Source organism: Salvelinus sp. IW2-2015, linkage group LG23, assembly GCF_002910315.2.
Source record: "Salvelinus sp. IW2-2015 linkage group LG23, ASM291031v2, whole genome shotgun sequence".
NCBI classification, from domain to species: Eukaryota; Metazoa; Chordata; class Actinopteri; order Salmoniformes; family Salmonidae; genus Salvelinus; species Salvelinus sp. IW2-2015.
The window spans coordinates 47,413,559-47,438,471 of record NC_036863.1 but is presented as its reverse complement, the minus strand read 5'-3'; the positions used below and the strand labels follow the sequence as shown (position 1 = coordinate 47,438,471).

Below are 24,913 nucleotides of genomic sequence, written 5' to 3'. Positions count from 1 at the left end.
GCGCATCTATAGTGCTGGTCATAAAAGAAAGCTAGCTAGCTCATGGATGCAAACAATGTTCTTCCCCAAAAACACAGCAAAACAACATCATCTGTTTCAGTAGTTATAGTTAGCTAGCTAACTATATAGCTAGGTGTCATCATCTAAAAMATCRCTCATTTATAAAACAGTTCTCATTTGATTAATGGTGGTCTGACCCATCTATGTGAAGCTAGCCACAATAGTGTACTTTGCGGTTAGCCTTCCAAATAAAAGTATGTCATTGACAGTGATGCAAATTAATACAAATAGAATTATGCCATAATTGAATAGATCATGCAAAACGAGGTTGAAATGTTGTTATATAAAATCAACAAAGACAATAATTTGTTAATTTGACAAAAATGTGTTGAAATCACACTGTGTGTATTATACTTTAGAATTGGATTGGGGGAATACTTAGTACACTGTACAGCCTTACCTATGGATTGTGGATCAATGACATGGGGTATCAGTCTACTCAGTGACACCCAGAGAACATTAGCGTCATAGCTCTTATTGCGGGACTCTGAAACAACTGTGAATTGAGCCACATTTATTGTCAACCCATGTGTATTGAACACTATTCCAGAGGAAAACCGATACTGCGTGGATGTTTTGGAATCTGATAACTTTGAGGAGGATGTTGGGAAAAAATATATTGGGTATTGAGTAGACTGATACACCATTTCATTGATCCCCAATACTTAGGTAAAGCTGTACAGTGCAATATGAATGTCAATACATACAATAGGCTGACTGGGGAGGTGATTTCACACGGTCACAGTCCTGTGATAAGAGCTACAACGCTAATATTTGCGTAAACTCTTCACAGTTGTGTTCTGCTGGTGTCACCGAGTAGACTGGTAACCCATTTCATTGCTTCACATTCCAACCATGTTTAACATTATCTAGTCTAAACATGGCATAATTCCACCAATTGTAACCTTCTTCATCACTTTCAGAGGTACTTTTATTTTGAAGGCAAACCGCAAATTACACTATTGTGCCTATTCCTTCTTTTTTTCCCAACTTCACAACACATAACCCGGTCAGCTCAAGCCTCATTAGCCAGATGAAGCTAGCTGGCTGCTTATAATGTTAGCTTTGAGCAACAGGATTAAGTAGCTAGCTAGCTAATTATGTTAATGAACTGAAGTTCAATTTCAATAGGCGAACAACAAGTGGCTAACTAGTTAATATTTACTCACAAGGATTCCTAAATCATTGTTAAGGATAATGAAAATGACTGCAGTTTCTACTGGTCATTGTTTTCAGGCTTGATGTATTGGTGCAAGCTAGGTACCAAGCTAAAGCTAGCTAGCTACCCCAGAAGTTGCGGTCAAACAAATAATGCCTTATTACCATCGCGGTATTGTAAACACATCGTTTGTGGCCAGTGTGTCCTTGTTTGCAAACTTCTTTGTACAGCTTTGACAGTGCTACTGATAGTAGTGACGTTTGGCGTACACGTGCAAATTCATCACACACAACATTCTAATAGAATTGTTATTTGACAAGTCAAATTTAGTCAAGTCAAGTTCCATAATTTCTAGCCGACTGTCACTTGAAAAGCACTCAATGGTCTCTACGTCTCAGCATTTGAACATGTTTATTGTGGTATAGTGGGATATAAGCAAAATTAAAAAATAATTCCAATGCAAGAACCCCAGAAAATTTGTCAATTTTAACTTCCCCTTTAGTCACTTTATCCTGGCGCCGGGTCTGTTCCGAGGTGAGATCATGTGTGATACCTCCTCTTGGCACCATGGTGCTGGTGGTGCTATTTACATGACTACTTCCTATAAACCATGTAATGCAATTTCACTAAATGGTTTAAAGGGGAATAATGTCAAAGTTTGAAAATGTGTCTAAATTCCTAAACACCTCTGACTTGTATGTTCGCAGTGTATGTTCACTGTTTCTGTTAACGAAAAAAATGTGGACTCTGTCAGGGAACTCTCTTAAAGATTTCCAACCAAGACCACAGTTCTCACTCCCATGGATGATAATTAACCAAAATTCAGAAACCCTGAAACCTCAGCGTCAGCAGTGGTCAGTATTATTAGCTTCCTCAGGATCTCTAGAACAAAATATGTACAGTTGAAGTCGGAGGTTTACAATACACCTCGGCCAAATACATTTCAACTCAGTTTTTCACAATTCCTGACATTTAATCCCTGTTTTAGGTCAGTTAGGATCACCACTTTATTTTAAGAATGTGAAATGTCAGAATAATAGTAGAGAGAATGATTTATTTCAGCTTTTATTTTTTTCATCACATTCCCAGTGGGTCAGAAGTTTACATACACTCAATTAGTATTTGGTAGTATTGCCTTTAAATTGATTAACTTTGGTCAAAACGTTTTGGAAGCCTCCACAAGCTTCCCACAATAACTTGGGTGAATTTTGTCACATTCCTTCTGACAGAGCTGGTGTAGCTGAGTCAGGTTTGTAGGCCTCCTTGCTCGCACACGCTTTTTCAGTTCTTCCCACACATTTTCTATGGGATTGAGGTCAGAGCTTTGTGATGGCCACTCCAATACCTTGACTTTGTTGTCCTTAAGCCATTTTGCCACAACTTTGGAAGTATGCTTGGGTCATTGTCCATTTGAAAGACCCATTGCAACCAAGCTTTAACTTCCTGACTGATGTCTTGAGATGTTGCTTCAATATATCCACATAATTTCCTACCTCATGATGCCATCTATTTTTTTGAAGTGCATCTCCTTCCTGCAGCAAAACACCCCCACAACATGATGCTGCCACCCCGTGCTTCACGGTTGGGATGGTGTTCTTCGGCTAGCAAGCCTCCCCTTTTCCTCCAAACATAAAGATGGTAATTATGGCCAAACAGTTCTATTTTTGTTTCATCAGACCAGATGACAAAAAGTGTGATCTTTGTCCCCATGTGCAGTTGCAAACTGTGTAGTCTGTCTTTTTTATGGCTGTTTTGGAGCAGTGGCTTCTTCCTTGCTGAGCGGCCTCTCAGGTTATATCGATACAGGACTCGTTTTACTGTGGATATAGATACTTTTGTACCTGTTTCCTCCAGCACTCCAGCATTTCCACAAGGTCCTTTGCTGTTGTTCTGGCATTGATTTGCACTTTTCGCACCAAAGTACGTTCATCTCTAGGAGCGGTATGATGGCTGCGTGGTCCCATGGTGTTTATACTTGCGTACTATTGTTTGTACAGATGAACGTGGAACCTTCAGGCATTTGGAATTTGCTCCCAAGGATGAACCAGACTTGTGGTGGTCTACAATTTTTTCTAAGGTCTTGGCTGATTTCTTTTGATTTTCCATGATTTCAAGCAAAGAGCACTGAGTTTGAAGGTAGGCCTTGAATACTCCAACAGATTACACCTCCAATTGACTCAAATTATGTAAATTAGCCTATCAGAAGCTTCTAAAGCATGACATAATTTTCGGGAATTTTCCAAGCTGTTTAAAGGCACAGTCAACTTAGTGTATGTAAACTTCTGACCCACTGGAATTGTAGACAATTGTTGGAAAATTACTTGTGTCATGCACAAAGCAGATGACCTAACCGACTTGCCAAAACTATAGTTTGTTAACAAGAAATTTGTGGAGTGGTTGAAAAATGAGTTTTAATGACTTCAACCTAAGTGTATGTAAACTTCCGACTTCAACTGTATTTGGTCTGGACACTGTATTCCTGAAGAGACACAAATATTCTCTGATTGCCCCTATTGTACTGCCCCTATTGTACATCTAGTTAATCTGTCAATGAAATATGGGTTCTTCCCCAATGCTTGGAAGTCTGCTGCAGTGATACCTGTTTAAATCTGGTGACACAACACTGGTGGAAAATTACTAACCTGTAAGCATTCTTCCAGTGCTATCAAAAGTAGCTGAAAGATGGGTGGCTGATCATCTGACTGATCACCTCAATCAGGGCAACTCCATACATCAAATGCAATTTGGATTCAGAACTAACCATTCTACCGAAACAGCCAATTGCTATTTTCTGGAGTGCATTAAATCTAAACTGGACATAGGTGGTGAAGTCAGCACAGTCTTTTTGGAACTTAAAAATGCCTTTGATACTGTGAATCATGAGGTCCTCCCAGTGCTTAATTTGTAAATTGGGAGGTGCCAGAACAAAAAGTGAGCCCGAGAGGGGGGTGACCTGGATGGCTCTGAGGTACCTGAACGCATGAAAGAAAAAAACACTTTTATAATAAATCATTACATGCATTATCATCTATTTTGCGTACTGGCATGGAGTAGTAGAGTAGAGAGAGGCCCTTGCAGAAGTTAAACACATGTGGACATTTTTAGTGGCCTAGGGTCTGGGAAAAAATTGGCCTTCATAAACACATTTCATACAATTCTACATAATTTTAGATGACTGGAGGAGACTTTAGCTGAATCTTTTTTAATACCTCACAAATGATCGAGATGACAGGCTATACTTTGACACTGACAAACTGAGAATCTGAGATCAATGAAAATGACCTTGTTTTGAATCTATCAATAGCCCAGGCCTAGATGTTTGGAGACACACATATTGTACAATATGAGGAGGAAATTATAGTCCTAAAAAAGCTTTTGTTTCACTGACTCAACTCAATCATGTACAGCTCACTCACCAGCGATGGCCGGTGCGCTTGAGTCAAAAGCCCTCTTGTTTTACTTTGAAAAACAATGCTGTTCGCTCAGTAAGTCTATTTGGAAGAGAGACTAGTCTTCTCTTTTCAGCAGGATCCATTTGCTTTCCAACCTGTGTTTTCCAGTGATTGAATTTGAAATATCCTGAATATTCCTGAATAGTCACAATGAATGAAAGATTACATGTAAAGACATTGTACATTTTCCCCCTTTTTGTCCCCCTTCAACCTCTCCCAGAATGCCACCAAACACATTTACAAAGAAAGGCAAAGTCATTGAGTTACATATCAGAAAACCAAACAAAAGTATACAACAATGCTACTTCAATACAAGCAATATACATGTAATAGCCTAACAATTTCAGGTGATTAGGTGATCCTATAGGCCTATAGCAGTAATCTCAAGGGGTGGGGGTGGGGCCAAGAGCACTAATCTGGAGGAAGTGTTTGGAGGATAGGATATCATCGGGTCCCAGGTGGAATAAAATTTGTTATATATATTTTTTTTCTAATTTGAGGAACAGCATCAGATCTCTGAGCCAAAGAGCGGCTAAGGTTAGGATTGATAGATTTCCAATCCAACAAAATCCTTCTGCGGGCCAACTGGGCGGCAAAAGCAATTGCATCCAGCTGTCTATTGGTCAGAGAACGATTGTTGTTTGGTAGTCCAAAAATAGCCATTTCTGCACTAGGCTGCAACTTTATATCAAATGCTTCAGAAGGTGTTTTTAATATAGTGGACCAATAATCTGCCTTTACACCTGTCACATCAATATTTGGGTAGAATTTGGATAATCTGGCCTTGCTTAAATGGATATGGTGAAGTACCTTAAACTGTATAAGGCTGAGCGGGGCACAAGAGGAGCTTCCATTTACCCTAAGTAAGGCACCATTCCAGACTTCATCAGTGATCTCTCCACAAAGTTTCCTTTCCCACTCAGATCGGATTTTATTGAGGGATGGGTTATCAAGGGACATGATTATCTCAAAAATACGGGATATGAGTCCCTTTAGTTGAAAAGGTGTTTGCAAAAGGGCATCCAGACCCGATCTGGGTGATAGAATTGGAAAGGATAGAATATAAAGGTCATTAAACTTAGTAAGGCCATTCCTCTACCACAACCTGAAAGCTGAATCCAGTTTTCCTGGAAGGAAGAGGTGATTATGACATATAGGACCTTGAATAGAGAAATCACAGAATTTAAAATGTTGACGGAATTGAGTCCAAATTTCAAAAGWATGACAACAATTGGATTGGATGTGTAGCGCGACACTGAAAGAGGGAGATTGGGGGTGACTAWGGCTGACAAAGAGGAGGAGAAACAGGAGTTGGCTTCTGTTTGACAGTAGTCAGTTTCTGGGGTGTGGCCCTTGATAATGGGAAATACTGTGAACAAAGTACTGATGCCCTGGGTGATGAGTACAACAGTAAGACCCAGGAAATTACGTTTTCACCAAAGCCACATTTTCCCAGTACAGAGAATACATTTTCCTATTCTACTCTGTCAAATGCCTTCTCTGCATCTAAAGACATAAACACTTCAGGAACGTCCGAAGGTGCAGGAGAGTGTATGACATTAAGCAGACGTCGAATGTTAGAAAAGGAGTGGCGAAACTTAATTAGCCCTGTTTGATCCGTCGATATGATGTCTGTCATAATGGTTTCTATTCGAGAGGCATGCATTTGCTAAAATCTTTACATCTGCATTTAAAAGTGAGATCGGTCTGTATGAGCCACACTCAGATGCATCTTTGCTGTGTTTTAACAAAGGAGGGGAGCCAGTTTGGCAGAAGACTTTTGTAGAATTCAATTGGGTAGCCATCTGGTCCAGGGGATTACCCACTTTGCATTGCTGTAATTTAATATACAGTGGGGAGAACAAGTATTTGATACACTGACGATTTTGCAGGTTTTCCTACTTACAAAGCATGTAGAGGTCTGTCATTTTTATCATAGGTACACTTCAACTGTGAGATACGGAATATAAAACAAAAATCCAGAAAATCACATTGTATGATTTTTAGTAATTCATTTGCATTTTATTGCATGACATAAGTATTTGATAACCTACCAACCAGTAAGAATTCCGGCTCTCACAGGACCTGGTTAGTTTTTCTTTTAAGAAGCCCTCCTGTTCTCCACTCATTACCTGTATTAACTGCACCTGTTTGAACTCGTTACCTGTATAAAAGACACCTGTCCACACACTCAATCAAACAGACTCCAACCTCTCCACAATGGCCACAGACCAGAGAGCTGTGTAAGGACATCAGGGATAAAATTGTAGACCTGCTCAAGGCTGGGATGGGCTACAGGACAATAGGCAAGCAGCTTGGTGAGAAGGCAACAACTGTTGGCGCAATTATTAGAAAATGGAAGAAGTTCAAGATGACGGTCAATCAGCCTCAGTCTGGGGCTCCATGCAAGATCCTACCTCGTGGGGCATCAATGATCATGTGGAAGGTGAGGGATCAGCCCAGAACTACACGGCAGGACCTGGTCAATGACCTGAAGAGAGCTGGGACCACAGTCTCCAAAGAAAACCATTAGTAACACACTACGCCGTCATGGATTAAAATCCTGCAGCGCACGCAAGGTCCCCCTGCTCAAGCCAGCGCATGTCCAGGCCCTCTGAAGTTGCCATGACCATCTGGATGATCCCAGAGGAGGAATGGGAGAAGGTCATGTGGTCTGATGAGACAAAAATAGAGCTTTTGGTCTAAACTCCACTCCCGTGTTTGGAGGAAGAAGAAGATGAGTACAACCCCAAGAACACCATCCCAACCGTGAAGCATGGAGGTGGAAACATCATTCTTTGGGGATGCTTTTCTGCAACGCGGGACAGGACGACTGCACCGTATTGAGGGGAGGATGGATGGGGCCATGTATCGCGAGATCTTGGCCAACAACCTCCTTCCCTCAGTAAGAGCATTGAAGATGGGTCGTGCTGCGGTCTTCCAGCATGACAACGACCCGAAACACACAGCCAGGGCAACTAAGGATGGCTCCGTAAGAAGCATCTCAAGGTCCTGGAGTGGCCTAGCCAGTCTCCAGACCTGAACCCAATAGAAAATCTTTGGAAGGAGCTGAAAGGCCATATTTGCCAGCGACATCCCCGAAACCTGAAGGATCGGAGAAGGTCTGTATGGAGGAGTGGCCAAAATCCCTGCTGCAGTGTGTGCAAACCTGGTCCAAGAACTACAGGAAACGTATGATCTCTGTAATTGCAAACAAAGGTTTCTGTACCAAATATTAAGTTCTGCTTTTCTGATGTATCAAATACTTATGTCATGCAATAAAATGCAAATTAATTACTTAAAAATCATACAATGTGATTTTCTGGATTTATGTTTTTAGATTCCGTCTTTCACACGTTGAAGTGTACCTATGATAAAAAATGACAGACATCTACATGCTTTGTAAGAAGGAAAACCTGCAAATCGGCAGTGTATCAAAACTTGTTCTCCCCACTGTATAAACTCCTCTAACTGCAAAGGTTGATCAATTTCATCTCACTCTTTTCTGTACTAATGGTAAGAGTTTCCAAATTGTAAAGAAAATCATTCAGAACTGAATTGTCTTCAGGTGATTCTGACGTGTAAAAATCTGAATAAATGTTTTTGAAGGTATTTTTGATTTCAGTAGGGCTAACTGTTAATGCACCTGAGGTGTTGTGAATTTGAGGGATCAACTGTGAGGCAGATTTGCACTTGAGTTGATGAGCTAGAAGTCGACCAGCCTTTTCTCCATGTTCGTAAACCAAAACCGTGTGAGCGGAGTAGCTGCTGCTCAGCCTTATCTGTGGATAGTACATTGTACTAAGTTTGAAGACTCAGCCTTTCTTTGTAAAGTTCTGGTGATGGAGAGGCAGAATACTTTTGGTCTAATTTCAGAATTGCGTCGATCAGCTGTTGTGTTTAATTATTCCATTGTTTATGAGAGGAGAGGAAGAGGAGATTATTTTGCCTCTAAGAACAACTTTAGTCTTTACCAAAGTGTAGATGGAGAGAATTGATTCTGTTTTATTTGTCTCAATAAAGACATCAATTGCATTCGATAGAATGGTGCAGAATGAATTGTTTGAAAGTAACGATGAGTTAAGTCTCCATGGGGGCGATTTGTATAGTTCAATGAGAATGAGAGGTTGAGCAACAGAGGAGCATGGTCACTAATAACAATGGCAGAGTATTCCACTTTCTTAATACAGGGGAGAAGGGCTTTATCTATTAAAAAGTTGTCTATGTCACACCCTGATCTGTTTCACCTGTTTTGTGATTGTCTCCACCCCCTCCAGGTGTCGCTTATTATCCCTGTGTTTCCTGTCTCTCTGTGCCAGTTTGTCTTGTATGTTTTGCAAGTCAACCAGAGTTTTTACTCCTGCTTCTATTCTCTTTTGCTAGTCCTCCCGGTTTTGACACTTGACTTATTTCTGGACTCTGTACCCGCCTGCCTAACCATTCTGCCTGCCCTGACCTCGAGCCTGCCTGCCACTCTGTATCTCTTGGACCCTGAACTGGTTTTGAACTTTTGCCTGTCCACGACCATTCTCTTGCCTACCCCTTTTGTATTGTTTAATAAATATCAAGACTCAAATCATCTGCCTCCCGTGTCTGCATCTGGGTCTCGCCTTGTGCCCTTATAGTATATTCTAGAATAGGAGTGATGTACATGTGAAAAGAAAGAGAATTCTTTGTTACTGGGAAAAAGGGATCTCCATGGATCTACACATTCTGCCTGGCTCATAAATGCATAAATGCAGACAAGTGCTGGACATTTTTGAAGGAGATAAGGATCTAGGGTTTGAGCGGTCCAAGACTGGGTTGATCACACAATTCCCCTCCAAAAATTAAGTAGTGTGAGTTGAGATTGGGCAGCAAATAAATATGTTTGTTAATAAAATCAACATCATCCCAATTGGGAGCATAAACATTTACAAGCAAAACAGAAGTGTGAAAGAGAGAACCAGATACCAAAACAAAATGCCCCTGTGGATCCGAGATGATGTCAGCAGTGGTAAATTGTACTTTCTTATGAATAAGTATTGCTGTTCCCCTTGCCTTAGCATTGGATTTTGAATGGAATATTTGCCCTACCCAAGCTTTACGGAGTCTACCATGATCTGCTGCACACAGATGTGTTTCTTCTAAGAATGCAATATCAGTTTTTACATTCTTAAGATGAGCAAATACTCTAGCCCGTTTAACCGGGCCATTCATTGCCTTGACGTTCCAGCTTGTAAACCTAATAGCTGACCCCCCAACTCCCACCCCAATATCTGAATTGTCACTCATTAAAAGTTGAGATTACTAAATAAAAACTGGAATAGACATGAAAACCCTGTATAAGACCACCGATCATATCTTATGACAAAGGAAAAAGCATGCACTGAAAAGTTAGGCAAAYTACTGTTGAAGTAGAATATGTAACAATCAAATGGTTAATGAAGGCAAACAACTTCCCCCTACCCCCTGACATAAACCCTCAAAATAGCACAACAAAATAAACACAGAACAAAATAACACTGTCCTATGCTCATCTCTAAGGCGGATCGCAGGGTTCCCCAAAGAGTCAAACTCCCGGCTAACTACCTGCCACTTAACTTACCCTACACAAGAGGGCTCCCAATTATTAACAGAATGATTTACAASAACAGTTTTAAATTGTTTAAACTCAAATATTGACGGTTCACTCAATAGTCAATCAGTTACATCCTTCATTGGTTTTAACAACCGCAAATAGCCAAATAAAATGCTTCTGTTGGTCAAGACTTCTGCCCATGGCTTGTGTTAGGGGCGCGTTCCACGCTCCCGAAGCCGCACCGCACAACTGCATCCACAGGTAGTAAAATATGATACTCAGGCGCAGTGTGACCACAAAGACTACAGCAGGGAACGCACCCCACAAACACGAATGKCAAAATATTCCAACGTCAATGAATCTCCGTAGAGGCGAAAGCTAAATACTATATCCAAACACCCACTCAAACAAATAAAGGCATTATAGTCACATGAAAGCAAATGCAAACAAGAAAGTAACCCGAATCAAASRCTGAGATTGTAGCATTAGCAAATAACGTTAGTCTTTAGGAAGGTAAAGTTAAATGAATAGCTAATGCCAATTTAGTTCAAACAAAAACATAAACTCACGTTGGATATTTAACATGTGTTACTAGTACCAGCTATGCTAGTCAGTCAGCCAGTGTTACATACATAGATACAGGTCTTTGTTCAGTCAATTTTAGATGTAGCTAGCTAGGTAGTTGTCCACATGTCAAGCTATATCTCAGCTAGCTAGCCGCTAGAAATGGTGGAGAAGTGCCTAGCTAAATCCACCGCCACATTCAAATAGCCCAGTCAGTGCTTGAGCACTCCGGTTTTTGTTGTGCATAGCTAGCCATGCTAGCAAGTCAGCCCAATGTTCCTGTTGTCTGAAATCTTCTCAGCCAAGTATAGATGTAATACAGATATCCCTGGGTGCTCCTCCTAGCCAGCCAATTTGATTGTGATGTATTAGCTTACGTTGCCACTAATCTCAGTCAGATTAAACTAAATAAAATAAAGATGTCATTGGGTGCTCCCGGAATGAAAAAGAAAAAACATTGCTTTCATGTGAAAAGTAATATCCAAGTGGGTGTCATGAAAATCAGTCAGTTCCCAGCTAGCAAAGTAGCCAGCCACATATTCCTCCCGCCATGGCCAGCCAACCAGGCCGCTTCCTCTATCGACTTTACTCTATGCGCCGTAGGATGTAGATGGCGAGGATGGCTGCCGTTTTATTGACTCTTAACCAACCGTGCTATTTTGTTTGCTTTTCGCATTGTTTGTAACTTATTTTGTACATAATGTTGCTGCTACCTTCTCTTATGACCGAAAATAGCTTCTGGACATCAGAACAGCGATTACTCATCTCGAATTGGACAAAAAATAATATTTAATGAGTCGGACGGGAAGGATATACTCCAAACACCCGAACAGGACCTCATCCCCATCATTCGCTGCAGAAAGAAACTGAGATTTAGTGGAAAGTGATCGGCGTGCCTTGTGAGGATCAGGCGACGAGGGGCTAATCTGTCTTTGCCATCCGTACTGTTAGCCAATTGCTGGAAAATAATTGGGACGAACTGAAAGCACGTATATCCCACCAACGGGACATTAAAAACTGTAATATCTTACGTTTCACCAAGTCGTGGCTGAACGACGACATTAATAACATACAGTTGGCGGGTTATACACTCTATCGACAGGATAGAACAGCAGCCTCTGGTAAGACACGGGGCGGGGATATATGTATATTTGTAAAAAAACATCTGGTGCACGATATCTAAGGAAGTCAAAAGGTTTTGCTCGCCTGGGGTAGACTATCTCATGATAAACTGTAGACCACAGTATCTGCCTAAAGAGTTTATCTGTATTTTTTGTAGCTGTCTACATACCACCAAAGACCAATGCTGGCACTACAACCGCACTCAATGAGCTGTATACCGCCATAAGCAAAAAGGAAAACGCTCGTCCAGAGGCGGCGCTCCTAGTGGCCGGGGACATTAATCCAGGGAAATTTAAATCTGTTTTACCTCATTTCTATCAGCATGTTAAATGTGCAACCAGAGGGGGAAAAAACTTGAACACTTTTACTCCACACACAGAGACACGTACAAAGCTCTCCCCCGCCCTCCATTTGGCAAATCTGACCATAATTCTATCCTCCTGATTCCTGCTTACAAGCAAAAAATAAAGCAGGAATCACCAGTGACTCGGTCTATAAAAAAGTGGTCAGATGAAACAGATGCTTAACTACAGGACTGTTTTGCTAGCACAGACTAGAATATGTTCCGGGATTGTTCAGATGGCATTGAGGAGTACATCACATCAGTCACTAGCTTCATCAATAAGTGCATCGATGATATCGTTCCCACAGTGATTGTACGTACATACCACAACCAGAAGCCATGGATTACAGGCAGCGTTCGCACTGAGCTAAACGGTTGAACTGCCGCCTTCAAGGAGCGGGACTCTAACCCGGAAGCTTATAAGAAATCCCTCTATGCCCTCCGACGAACCATCAAACAGACAAAGTATCAATACAGGACTAAGATCGAATCGTACTACACCGACTCCGACGCTCGTCGGATGTGTCAGGGCTTGCAAACTATTACAGACTACAAAGGGAAGCACAGCCGAAAGCTGCCCAGTGACACAAGCCTACCAGACGGGCTACATAACTGCTATGCTCGCTTCGAGGCAAGTGACACTGAAACATGCATGAGAGCATCAGCTCTTCCGGATGACTGTGTGATCACGCTCTCCACAGCCGATATGAGTAAGACCTTTAAACAGGTCAACATTCACAAGGCCGCAGGGCCAGACAGATTATCAGGACGTGTACTCCTAGCACGCGTTGAACAACTGGCAAGTGTCTTCAACCTCTCCCTGTCTAAGTCTGTAATACCAACATGTTTCAAGGAGACCACCATAGTCCCTGTGCCCAAGTACACTAAGGGAACCTTCCTGAATGACTACCGACCCGTAGCACTCGCGTCTGTAGCCGTGAAATGCTTTGAAAGGCTGGTCATGGCTGGTCATGGCTCACATCAACACCATTATCCCAAAAACCCTAAACCCACTCCAATTTGCATACCGCTCCAACAGATCTACAGATGATGCAATCCCTGTTGCACTCCACACTTCCCTTTCACACCTGGACAAAAGGAACACCTACAGTTGAAGTCGGAAGTTTACATACACCTTAGCCAAAAACATTTCAACTCAGTTTTTCACAATTCCTGACATTTAATCCTTGTTTTAGGTCAGTTAGGATCACCACTTTATTTTAAGAATGTGAAATGTCATAATAATAATAGAGAGAACGATTTATTCAGCTTTTGTTACTTTCATCACATTCCCAGTGTGTCAGAAGTTTGCATACACTCAATTAGTATTTGGTAGCATTACCTTTAAATTGTTTAACTTGGGTCAATCGTTTCGGGTATCCTTCCACAAGCTTCCCACAATAAGTTGGGTGAATTTTGGCCCATTCCTCCTGATAGAGCTGGTGTAACTGAGTCAGGTTTGTAGGCCTCCTTGCTCGCACACACTTTTTCAGCTCTGCCCACACATTTTCAATAGGATTGAGGTCACGGCTTTGTGATGGCCACTCCAAAACCTTGACTTTGTTGTCCTTAAGCCATTTTGCCACCATTTTGGAAGTATGCTTGGGGTCATTGTCCATTTGGAAGACCCATTTGCGACCAAGCTTTAACTGCCTGACTGATGTCTTGAGATGTTGCTTCAATATATCAAAATATCTTTCCTACCTCATGATGCCATCTATTTTGTGAAGTGCACCAGTCCCTCCTGCATCAAAGCACCCCCACAACATGGTGCTGCCATCACCGTGCTTCACGGTTGGGATGGTGTTCTTCGGTTTGCAAGCATCCCCCATTTTCCTCCAAACATAATGATGGTAAATATGGCCAAACAGTTCTATTTTTGTTTCATCAGACCAGAGGACATTTCTCCAGAAAGTACGATCTTTGTCCCCATGTGCAGTTGCAAACCGTAGTCTATCTTTTTTATGGATGTTTTGGAGCAGTGGCTTCTTCCTTGCTGAGCGGCCTCTCAGGTTATGTCGATACAGGACTCGTTTTACTGTGGATATAGATACTTTTGTACCTGTTTCCTCCAACATCTTCACAAGATCCTTTGCTGTTGTTCTGGGATTGATTTGCACTTTTCACACCAAAATACGTTCATCTCTAGGAGACAGAAAGCGTCTCCTTCCTGAGCGGTATGATGGCTGCGTGGCCCCATGCTGTTTATACTTGCGTATTATTGTTTGTACAGTTGAATGTGGTACCTTCGGGCGTTAGGAAATTGCTCCCAAGGATGAACCAGACTTGTGGAGGTCTACAATTTTTTTTCTGAGGTCTTGGCTGATTTCTTTTGATTTTCCCATGATGTCAAGCAAAGAGGCACTGAGTTTGACGGTAGGCCTTGAAATACATCCACAGGTACACCTCCATTTGACTCAATGATGTCAATTAGCCTATCAGAAGTTTCTAAAGCCATGACATAATTTTCAAGAATATTTTCCAAGCTGTTTAAAGGCACAGTCAACTTAGTGTACGTAAACTTCTGACCCACTGGAATTGTGATACAGTGAGTTATATGTGGAATAATCTGTATGTAAACAATTGTTGAAATAATTACTTGTGTCATGCACAAAGTAGATGTCCAAACCGACATGCCAAAACTATAGTTTGTTTACAAGAAATTTGTGGAGTGGTTGAAAAACAAGTTTTAATGACACCAACCTAAGTGAATGTAAACTTCCGACTTCAACTGTATGTGAGAATGCTATTCATTGACTACAGCTCAGCGTTCAACACCATAGTGCCCTCAAAGCTCATCACTAAGCTAAGGACCCTGGGACTAAACATCTCCCTCTGCAACTGGATCCTGGACTTCCTGACGGGATGCCCCCAAGTGGTAAGGGTAGGTAACAACACATCAGCCACGCTGATCCTCATCACGGGGGCCCATCAGGGGTACGTGCTCAGTCCCCTCCTGTACTCCCTGTTCACTCATGACTGCACGGCCAGGCACGACTCCAACACCATCATTAAGTTTGCCGATGACACAACAGTGGTAGGCCTGATCACCGACAATGACGAGACAGCCTATAGGGAGGAGGTCAGAGACTTGGCGATGTGGTGTCAGGACCACAACCTCTCCCTCAATGTGATCAAGACAAAGGATATGATTGTGGACTACAGGAAAAAGAGGAACGAGCACGCCCCCATTCTCATTGACGGGGCTGCAGTGGAGCAGGTTGAGAGCTTCAAGTTCCTTAGTGTCCACATCACCAACAAACTAATATGGTCCAAGCACACCAAGACAGTCGTGAAGAGGGCACGACAAAACCTATACCCCCTCAGGAGACTGAAAAGATATGACATGGGTCCTCAGATCCTCAAAAGGTTCTATAGCTGCACCATCGAGAGTGTCCTGACTGGTTGCATCGCTGCCTGGTATGGCAACTGCTCGGCCTCCAACCGCAAGGCACTACAGAGGGTAGTGTGAACGGCCCAGTCCATCACTGGGGCCAAGCTCCCTGCCATCCAGGACCTCTATTCCAGGCAGTGTCAGAGGAAGGCCCCAAAAATTGTCAAAGACTCCAGCCACCCTAGTCCTAGACTGTTCTCTCTGCTACCGCACGGCAAGCGGTACCGGAGCGCCAAGTCTAGGTCCAAGAGGCTTCTAAACAGCTTCTACCCCCAAGCCATAAGACTCCTGAATAGCTAATCAAATGGATACCCAGACTATTTGCATTTCCCCCCACCCCCCTTTTACACTGCTGCTACTCTTTGTTGTTATCGTCTATTCATAGTCACTTTAATAACCTGTTATGGCTGCAGCCCGACACCGGTACACCTATGACAACATCCAGCTCAAGTGCAGGGCGCGAAATTCAAAATCTTTTTTTTTTAAATATTTAACTTTCACACATTAACAAGTCCAATACAGCATTTGAAAGATAAACATCTTGTCAATCCAGCCAACATGTCCGATTTTTTAAATGTTTTACAGAGAAAACACCACATATATTTATGTTAGCTCACCACCAAATAAAAAAGAGGACAGACATTTTTCACAGCACAAGTAGGATGCAAGTAGCATGCACAAGCCAACCTAACTAACCTAGAACCAACCTAAATAACCTAGAAAAAACTACCTCAGATGACAGTCCTATAACATGTTACACAATAAATCTATGTTTTGTTCAAAAAATGTGCATATTTTAGCTATAAATCAGTTTTACATTACTGCTACCATCATAGCTACAGTCAGAAATCGCACGGGAGTAGCCAGAGAAAATACAGACACCAACGTCAACTACTAATTACACATCAGAAAACATTTCAGAAAAATATATGGTGGATAGCTAATGAAAGACAAAGATCTTGTGAATAGAGCCAATATTTCCGATTTTTGAAGTGTTTTACAGCGAAAACACAATATATCGTTATATTAGCTTACTACAATAGCTAGCACACAGCAGCATTGATTCTAGTCAAACTTCGACAGTATATTGGAAAAAGCATCCCAAATTGGGTCCTTATCTTTGTTGAACTTCTTCAGAATGTTCTCCAAGGGTCCTTGTTCAGAACCGTTTATTTACGAACGATTTCCCTCTTGAATTAGCAAGCACACTGGCAGTGCGGCGCTAACCTCTCCGTCTTGACKAAATTCTTGCGTCGCATCACGTCTAAAGTCCAGAATAAATTTCAATAATATAATTAAACTATATTGAAAAAACATACTTTAGGATGATATTGTGACATGTATCAAATAAAATCGAAGCCGGAGATCATATTCACCTTTAACGAGGGTTTTCCAGGAGCCGAGTCCAGGTCCTACTTCGTGCRCAGAAAAAAAAATAAAGTGCGCAACTCTCACTCCAAGAGGTTGTGTTCAATCCCAGGACGAGATAATCAAGTCATTTCTGCTCTCACTTCCGCATGACACCCAGGGGAAGGCGTYTGACGTGTTTCTACAGTCCTAAGTGACATGCCCTTTTATAGACAAGCTCTTGAAGAGAGACATCGATTTTGGAAATCTCACTTCCGGATAGGAAATGGGCTGTAAAAAGAGTTCTGTTCCACTTAGAGAAATAATTCAAACGGTTTTAGAAACTAGAGACTGTTTTCTATCCAATAGTAATAATAATATGCATATTGTACGAGCAAAAATTGAGTAAGAGGCCGTTTGAAAATTTTCCCTTTTTTCAATACGCCCCCTGCAGCCATAACAAGTTTTAATAACTCTACCCACATGTGCATATTACCTCAACTAACCGGTGACCCCGCACATTGACTCTGTACCGGTACCCCCCTGTATATTGTCTCGCTATTGTTATTTTGCTGCTGCTCTTTAATTACTTGTTACTTTTATTTCTTATTCTTATCCATATTTTATTTTTAAACTGCATTGTTGGTTAGGGGCTCGTAAATAAGCATTTCACTGTAAGGTCTACCTACACCTGTTGTATTCGGCGCATGTGACTAATACAATTTGATTTGATTTGACCTYAAATCATTGGCCACTTTAATAAATGGAACACTAGTCACTTTAATAATGCCACTTTAATAATGTTGGCATATCTTGCATTACTCACCTCATATGTACAGTATATACTGTATTCTATACCATTTATTGCATCTTAGCCTATGCCGCTCTGTTATTGCTCATCCATATATTTATATTTATATATTCTTATTCCATTCCTTTACTTAGATTTGTGTCGATTAGGTATCTGTTGTGGAATTGTTAGATATTACCTGTTAGATATTGCTGCACTGTCGGAACTAGAAGCACAAGCATTTCGCTACACTCGCAATTACATCTGCTAACCATGTGTATGTGACCAATGCAATTTGATTTTACATGCAGATGTATGCAGACGATACAGTCCTGTATGTACACTCAAAAAATAGGCAACAAGTTGTTAACAAGTTAACTGAAGCTACAGTATGGTACACGTTTCTTAATGGATAACTGATTCTTGCCTGCATTTAAATATCGACAAGACTGTTTGTATGTACTTCTCTGAGAAATCAATTGATTCTTCTCAACCAGCTGTTCTTGTTAATTGGGAGAGTCTGAAAGTTGTGTCTAACTTCCGGTATCTCGGCGTCATTTTGGACTCCAACTTGACATTCAAGAAACGGGTGAAGAAGGTGGTTAACACTGTCAAGTTTAGTCCATCCGACTTTTGGTTGATAAGACCTCAACTTCCTCTGGGATGCATGTTATGATCAATATATGCATGTTATGATCTTCTTACATCTGAGATATTGACTCATGTGTTGGTCACAAGCAGGAGCTACTACTCTGAATCCCATTGAATCACTCTACAAACAAACCAAACAGTTACCACCATTGTCACATCATTCACAAAAAAATTATAGATTTCATCTGGATAGCTTTTAGCAGTATGTAGGTGCAAGATTTTGTCTTTAGGATCTTGCATGGTCTTGCCCCTCCACCCCTATGCCGGCATAGCATGCTCACGGAAAGCACCTCCTGGATAACAAGGGCAGTAACTAGAGGGGATTGTGTTGTCCCTTTTCGACACAGTAAATTCGGTCAATCGGCCTTCTCTGTTAGAGCTACAATATACTGGAATGCAATGCACATGGACTTGAGAGACTGCACTGATTATTGTACTTTTAAATGTAAATTGAAAACATGGCTCAAATCCATCCAAACCTGTACATGGAGTCATCTGTGGTTCCTCATAGGTAAGACAACAGTTGATGATCTTTTTTTTAAAGTAAATTGATGTTGATTAATGTGCATTGTCCCCTATAAATAAATACATTCTCTAGCGGGTACTTATTGGCTGAAAGCCCAGGCGGTTCTAGTGTGAAAGGCCAACTCACAGCGACCCCTCCCCCATCTCTCTGACTGTATTCTCTCTTTCTCTCTGTCTGGTCCTGCTCTACTTTCTCTCTCCATCACTACATCTCGTTTCTGTTTAGATTTTTCTTATTGGTCAGTCTGAAGCATTGTTGGCTAAACCTTTGTCTTCTTTGTCCCATTTCGATTCATTGTGKCATTTTTAAAGTAGTGCACTGTAGGGAATAGGAAGCCATTACACAGCTATAGCCATTAAGCCTGTGGCTGTGTTACCAGGTCAGTGGGTTGGCTGGAGTAGGCCTATACACTGGATGTACATTGTACATTGTGAATGTGAGGATGGCTGAGAGAGGGACCACTATTAGCTACTGGGGTTGCATCCCAAATTACACTCTATTCCCTATTTAGTGCACTACTTTTGAGCTGGGCCCATATGGTGCCATTTGGGATGCAGGCCTACTAAGCCTGTGGCTCTGCTCTGGGCAAGGGTGCCTGTTCACTACAGCAGATAAATAATGTAACATGAACATATTGATTTCAAAGGTTCCCTACAGTTCCATGTAGCTTTAGCTCGGCCAATGTGTCTGTGTAAGATAACAAGCAAGCAGGAAGTTCCATGATGGTACAAACACACAATGTTAAAGGCTCACCATCAATCTCCACCTGCTCCCATTTCATTAACTCTTTAATTAGTCTCTCCCTGTCTCTCTCTCATATATATACTCTAACTCAGATTGATTTATGCAGGGCTGCAGTTTTGCCAATGCTTTTCTCTGAGACGCTTGTGTCCATACTAATCCAGATTCTCAGAATTGCTGTCCAACCAGCCTCTCCTCTGGTGCCATTCAATGTGTGAGTGTGTGTGTGCTTGTCTATAATCTAATGCTATTCTGATCATGTGTGGGATCTTCTCTCGAAAGTCTAGTCCAGTTTTGACCGATTAACAACAACCGTTCGTCTCCTCAGCTCTCTCTCTCTCCCTGTCTCTCTCGTTCTTTCTCCCTCACTGTTTCCTTCTCCCTCTCGCTCTCTCTGATGAAAGATCAGATTTACATTAGATGAGGCCAAGAAACAGCCTCTGTGAGTTTAAACAGGGCTACTGCAACATCGTCTCTTTAAGAAAATGTTCAGCAGCACTATTCAAAAAAGCTAACTTGAAAAATATAATAAATTACATTTGTAAAGCTCTTTTCATTATACAAATATTATCTAAATACTTAAAATAAAAATATAAAATAGAGAAATAGTAAAACATTATATACAGTTGAAGTCGGAAGTTTACATACACCTTAGCCAAATACACTGCTCAAAAAAATAAAGGGAACACTTAAATAACACAATGTAACTGCAAGTCAATCACACTTCTGTGAAATCAAACTGTCCACTTAGGAAGCAACACTGATTGACAATAAATTTCACATGCTGTTGTGCAAATGGAATAGACAABAGGTGGAAATTATAGGCAATTAGCAAGACKCCCCCAATAAAGGAGTGGTTCTGCAGGTGGTGACCACCGACCACTTCTCAGTTCCTATGCTTCCTGGCTGATGTTTTGGTCACTTTTGTATGCTGGCGGCAAACTGTAGTCTGGCTTTTTTATGGAAGTTTTGGAGCAGTGGCTTCTTCCTTGCTGATCAGCCTTTCAGGTTATGTTGATATAGGACTCGTTTTACTGGTGATATAGATACTTTTGTACCTGTTTCCTCCAGCATCTTCACAAGGTCCTTTGCCTTTTTTTCTGGGATTGATTTGTTTAAAGTCACAGTTTACTTAGTTTATGTAAACTTTTGACCCACTGGAATTGTGATGCAGTGAGTTATAAGGGAAATAATCTGTCTGTAAACAATTGATGGAAAAATTACTTGTGTCATGCACAAAGTAGATGTCCTAATTGACTTACCAAAACTATAGTTTGTTAACAAGAAATTTGTGGAGTGGTTAAAAAAGTTTTAATGACTCCAACCTAAGTGTATGTAACTACCGACTTCAACTGTATATATACTGTATACACAGTACCAGTCAAAAGTTTGGACACACCTACCTACTCATTCAAAGGTTTTTCTTTATTTTTACTATTTTCTACATTGTAGAATAATAGTGAAGACATCAAAACTATGAAATAACACATATGMAATCATGTAGCAACCACAAATCCTGCTCCTAGAAACTCCCCAATGTAGGTCTCCATCGCTTTGGTCTCTGGTCCCAACAGAGAGTACAGTCGTCCCTGGGACGGAGTAGTGCTAGGGAGAAGGTCAATCCCTCAATCATATGGTCGGTGCGGCGGAAGTGAAATGGCCTAGGCCTTGTTGAACACCTCCTGGAGGTCCTGGTACTCTGTGGGAATTGTGGAGAGGTCTGGGGGCAAATTCCGAGCCCCCAGGAAGATGTCCCGGGGCAGGTTGTGCTGACTTCAGGCAATGGCCATGGCAGAATGCCAGGGGAATCCCAATACCACAGGAATCTGAGAAGACTTAATGAGCAGGAACTGGATAGCCTCGCTGTGGTTCCCTGACACACGTAGGTTGATGGGAGTGGTGTTGTGGGTAACCCGGCCTTTAGAGCACCCATCCAGCGCTCTAACGTCCATGGGAATGGAGAGGAGCTGAGTGGGGATGCCCCGCTTGGAAGCCAGGGTAGAGTCCAAAAAGCTGTCATCAGCCCAAGAGTCGATGAGGACCTGTAGAGATTTTGACTGGTTTCCCCACAACAGAATGGCATGAAATGGAGTGCGAGTAAGAGAAGCAGAAAAGTTCTCCATATGGCCCACCAGAGTACTCACTCCTACCGGTGAGCCTGGTCTTTTAACGGACAAGAGGACACAAAATGACCATGAGTCCCGCAATACAGGCAACTCTTAGTGTTGAGCCTGTATAGGCGTTCCGCTGGAGGCAACCTAGCTCTGCCTAGTTCCATAGGCTCGGGAAACAGTGACTCGGCCGTCTTCAGCGACTCTCGAGGAACCGCGGGTAGCCTCGGGTTCTCTCGGCAACGGGGCCATCAGGGTTTTCCGTGATGCCTCGGAGGCGAGGTGGAATCCTTGGACGGGCAAGCGAAATTGAATCTTCTCTCCCTCCGTCGTTCCCGTAGTCGCCCATCGATCCTGATGGTCAAGGCGATGATGGAATCGAGATCCATCAGTAATTCCCGGGCTGGAGACTCGTCCTTGATTCCTGGTTCCAGGCACTCTCAGCTACCAACGTGCGGAAATCCACCGCATAGTCTGCCACACTGCGGGATTCCTGCCAGAGCTGGAGTAGCCTCCGGGCAGCCTCTCCCTCGGAAAATGTGGCATCAGACACCTTCTTGACCTCTCCCACGAACTCCTCCAGACAACGCATATGGCCGGCTGTTGCTCCCATACAGCTGTAGCCCAGGCGAGCGCCCTCCCAGACATCAGCGTGATAAGGTACGCGTTGCACAGCTGGTCTGAGTCTGCTGGGTCAGTCATGGCCAGTTCGTACTATCACGTTTCAGGCTAATGTTCAGGGCAGCCAGAATGGTCAACAACGGGAAAACTAGGAAACAGGAACAATCGAGAGACAGGAGCAGAGGGAAAAACGCTGGTAGACTTGACGAAACAAAGCGAACTGGCAACAGACTAACAGAGAACACAGGTATAAATGCACAGGGGATAATGGGGAAGATGGGCAACACCTGGAGGGGGGTGGACACAATCACAAAGACAGGTGAAACAGATCAGGGTGTGACATTTGGTGGTTCCAAACTTCTTCCATATAAGAATGATGGAGGCCACTGTGTTCTTGGGGACCTTCAATGCTGCAGAAATGTTTTGGTACCCTTCCTGAGATCTGTGACTCGACACAATCCTTTCTCAGAGCTCTACGGAAAATTCCTTGGACCTCATGGCTTGGATTTTGCTCTGACATGCACTGTCAATTGTGGGACCTTATATAGGTGTGTGCCTTTCCAAGTCATGTCCAATGAATTTAATTTACCACAGGTGGACTGCAGTCAAGTTGTAGAAGCATCTCAAGAATGGAAAATGGAAACAGGGGGCACCTGAGTTCAATTTTGCTTCTCTTAGCAAAGGGTCAGGTATTTCTGTTTCATATTTGTAATAAACTTGCAAACATTTCTAAAAACCTGTTTTCGATTTGTCATTATGGGGCATTGTGTGTAGATGGATGAGATTTTTTATTTATTTAATCCATTTTAGAATAATGCTGTAAAGTAACAAAATGTGGAAAAAGTCAAGGGGTCTGAAAACAGTCCAAATGCACTGTAAGTGTTCAATCATTCTCTACAGCTCTCTTCAGAGTGTGCACTCGTTCCCTAACCCTGCAGTCGTTTCATTTCAAAAGAGTGGGCTGATGTAGATGCTGTCTATGGTGGAAACTCCTTCTTGCTCACACTTAAATCAATCCAATGTGTCTAAAGTGGGCAGCTGCACACTACAGGGAGAAGGGGAGAGAATCAGAATGCAGCCTTTCTCTCCCCCTCTGTCCCGTCTTTAAGAGAGTGAAAGGCGGTTTTCCTACTTCTCTGGGTCCAGTCCAGCCTCTTCACTTGTTTAAAGGTCAACTCACCAGCTACCCCTCCCCCCATCTATCTGACTGTATTCTCCCTTTGTTTCTGTCTGGCCCTACTCTCTCCCCCCCTCATTACATCTCATTCCTGTTTAGATTTTTTTCATAGGTCTGTCTGAATCAAGCTCTTTCTCTCTTCCTCATTAGCCATTCCATCTCTCTCCCTTCTTCCTTCAACCCACATCTCTCTGTAGATCCACTCCCTCCCTTCTCTGTAGATCCACTCCCTCCCTATCCAGTGTCCATCCTTCGCTTGGCCCGATTGGCTATAGGCAGTCTTAGTGACGAGGCTCTACTTCTTTCATCGCTGCACCTCATTGTTATCCTCCTTTCTAGTCTGACCCTTCTTTCCTCTCTCATCCCTCGTTTCTGTATCAACCTGACTCACAGCATTTAACAAAAAACATGTCTGTGTTTGTTATGTTAATGTAGCACTGTGTAGAAAGGGCAGGCTCACTCGTGTACTGTAGATGAAAACGGAGAGTTCAAAATGTGTTTTCCCATACTGTGTGACTATACAGCATACTGTAGGTGAAAAGGGGTGAGTCATCAAAATATGCATTTTGTCCATGTATATACAGCATACTGTAGTTGTGTTTCTGCTTGTCTGGTCTTTTGATGTTATCCTCCTGTGATACAGTATTGTCTTGTTCGCGTTGCCATGGGATGTTGAAAGTAAGCAATTTGTTGTCGGAAGGCTCATACTGTCATCTCATCACGGTGCTCTTTCCTTCTCCTTCTGACTCCCATCCCCACTTTTCACTCTAACCCCCCACCCTCTCCCCCTTCTCTCCTCTCTCCCTACCTCTTTGCCATTCTCTTTCCGACCCTCAATTCCTCACCCCTCCTCTCTACCCCTCCTTCGGCACCCCTTTCTTTCTTACCTATCTCCGCTCCCCCTCTCTCCATCGAACCCCCTGCATCCTCTCCACCTCTTCCTCCCCCCTCTACATCCACCCAACCGCCTCTCCAGTACCCCGGGGCAGCGATGGACCGCGTCAGCTTGCTGTGGCGTCTACGTCGTCGGGCCCGTCGCGGGGCGCTCTGTATGGGCCTCTTCTGCATCTCCATGGCAATGCTCTATGCCCTCTGCGCCGAGAACAGCGTACCTGTCACCGATGCTATCTTCGGGGTGCGGGCACGGACCCGCGCCCAGCCCCGGGCACACTCCATTATCAAGGTCTGTTTGTCTGTCTATAGTGGTCTCGGAGCATCATCAGCAGAACATGAGCATGTCCGAAATGGCCTATTCCCAATTTAGTGCACTACTTTTGAACCCATCGGACATACTC

The 24,913-nt window shown here is 42.6% G+C and overlaps 1 protein-coding gene across 2 annotated transcripts in view; it reads left to right on the top strand.

The window, feature by feature from the left end:
• The window catches only part of st6gal1 (ST6 beta-galactosamide alpha-2,6-sialyltranferase 1), a 131,130-nt gene that overhangs the window by 5,724 nt on the left and 100,493 nt on the right, over window positions 1-24,913 (top strand). For both annotated transcript variants that reach the window (XM_023968806.2, XM_023968807.2), the window contains exon 3: window positions 24,595-24,801. In XM_023968806.2, the coding sequence (XP_023824574.1) occupies window positions 24,595-24,801 (207 nt within the window). The remainder of the gene's footprint in view (window positions 1-24,594; window positions 24,802-24,913) is intronic.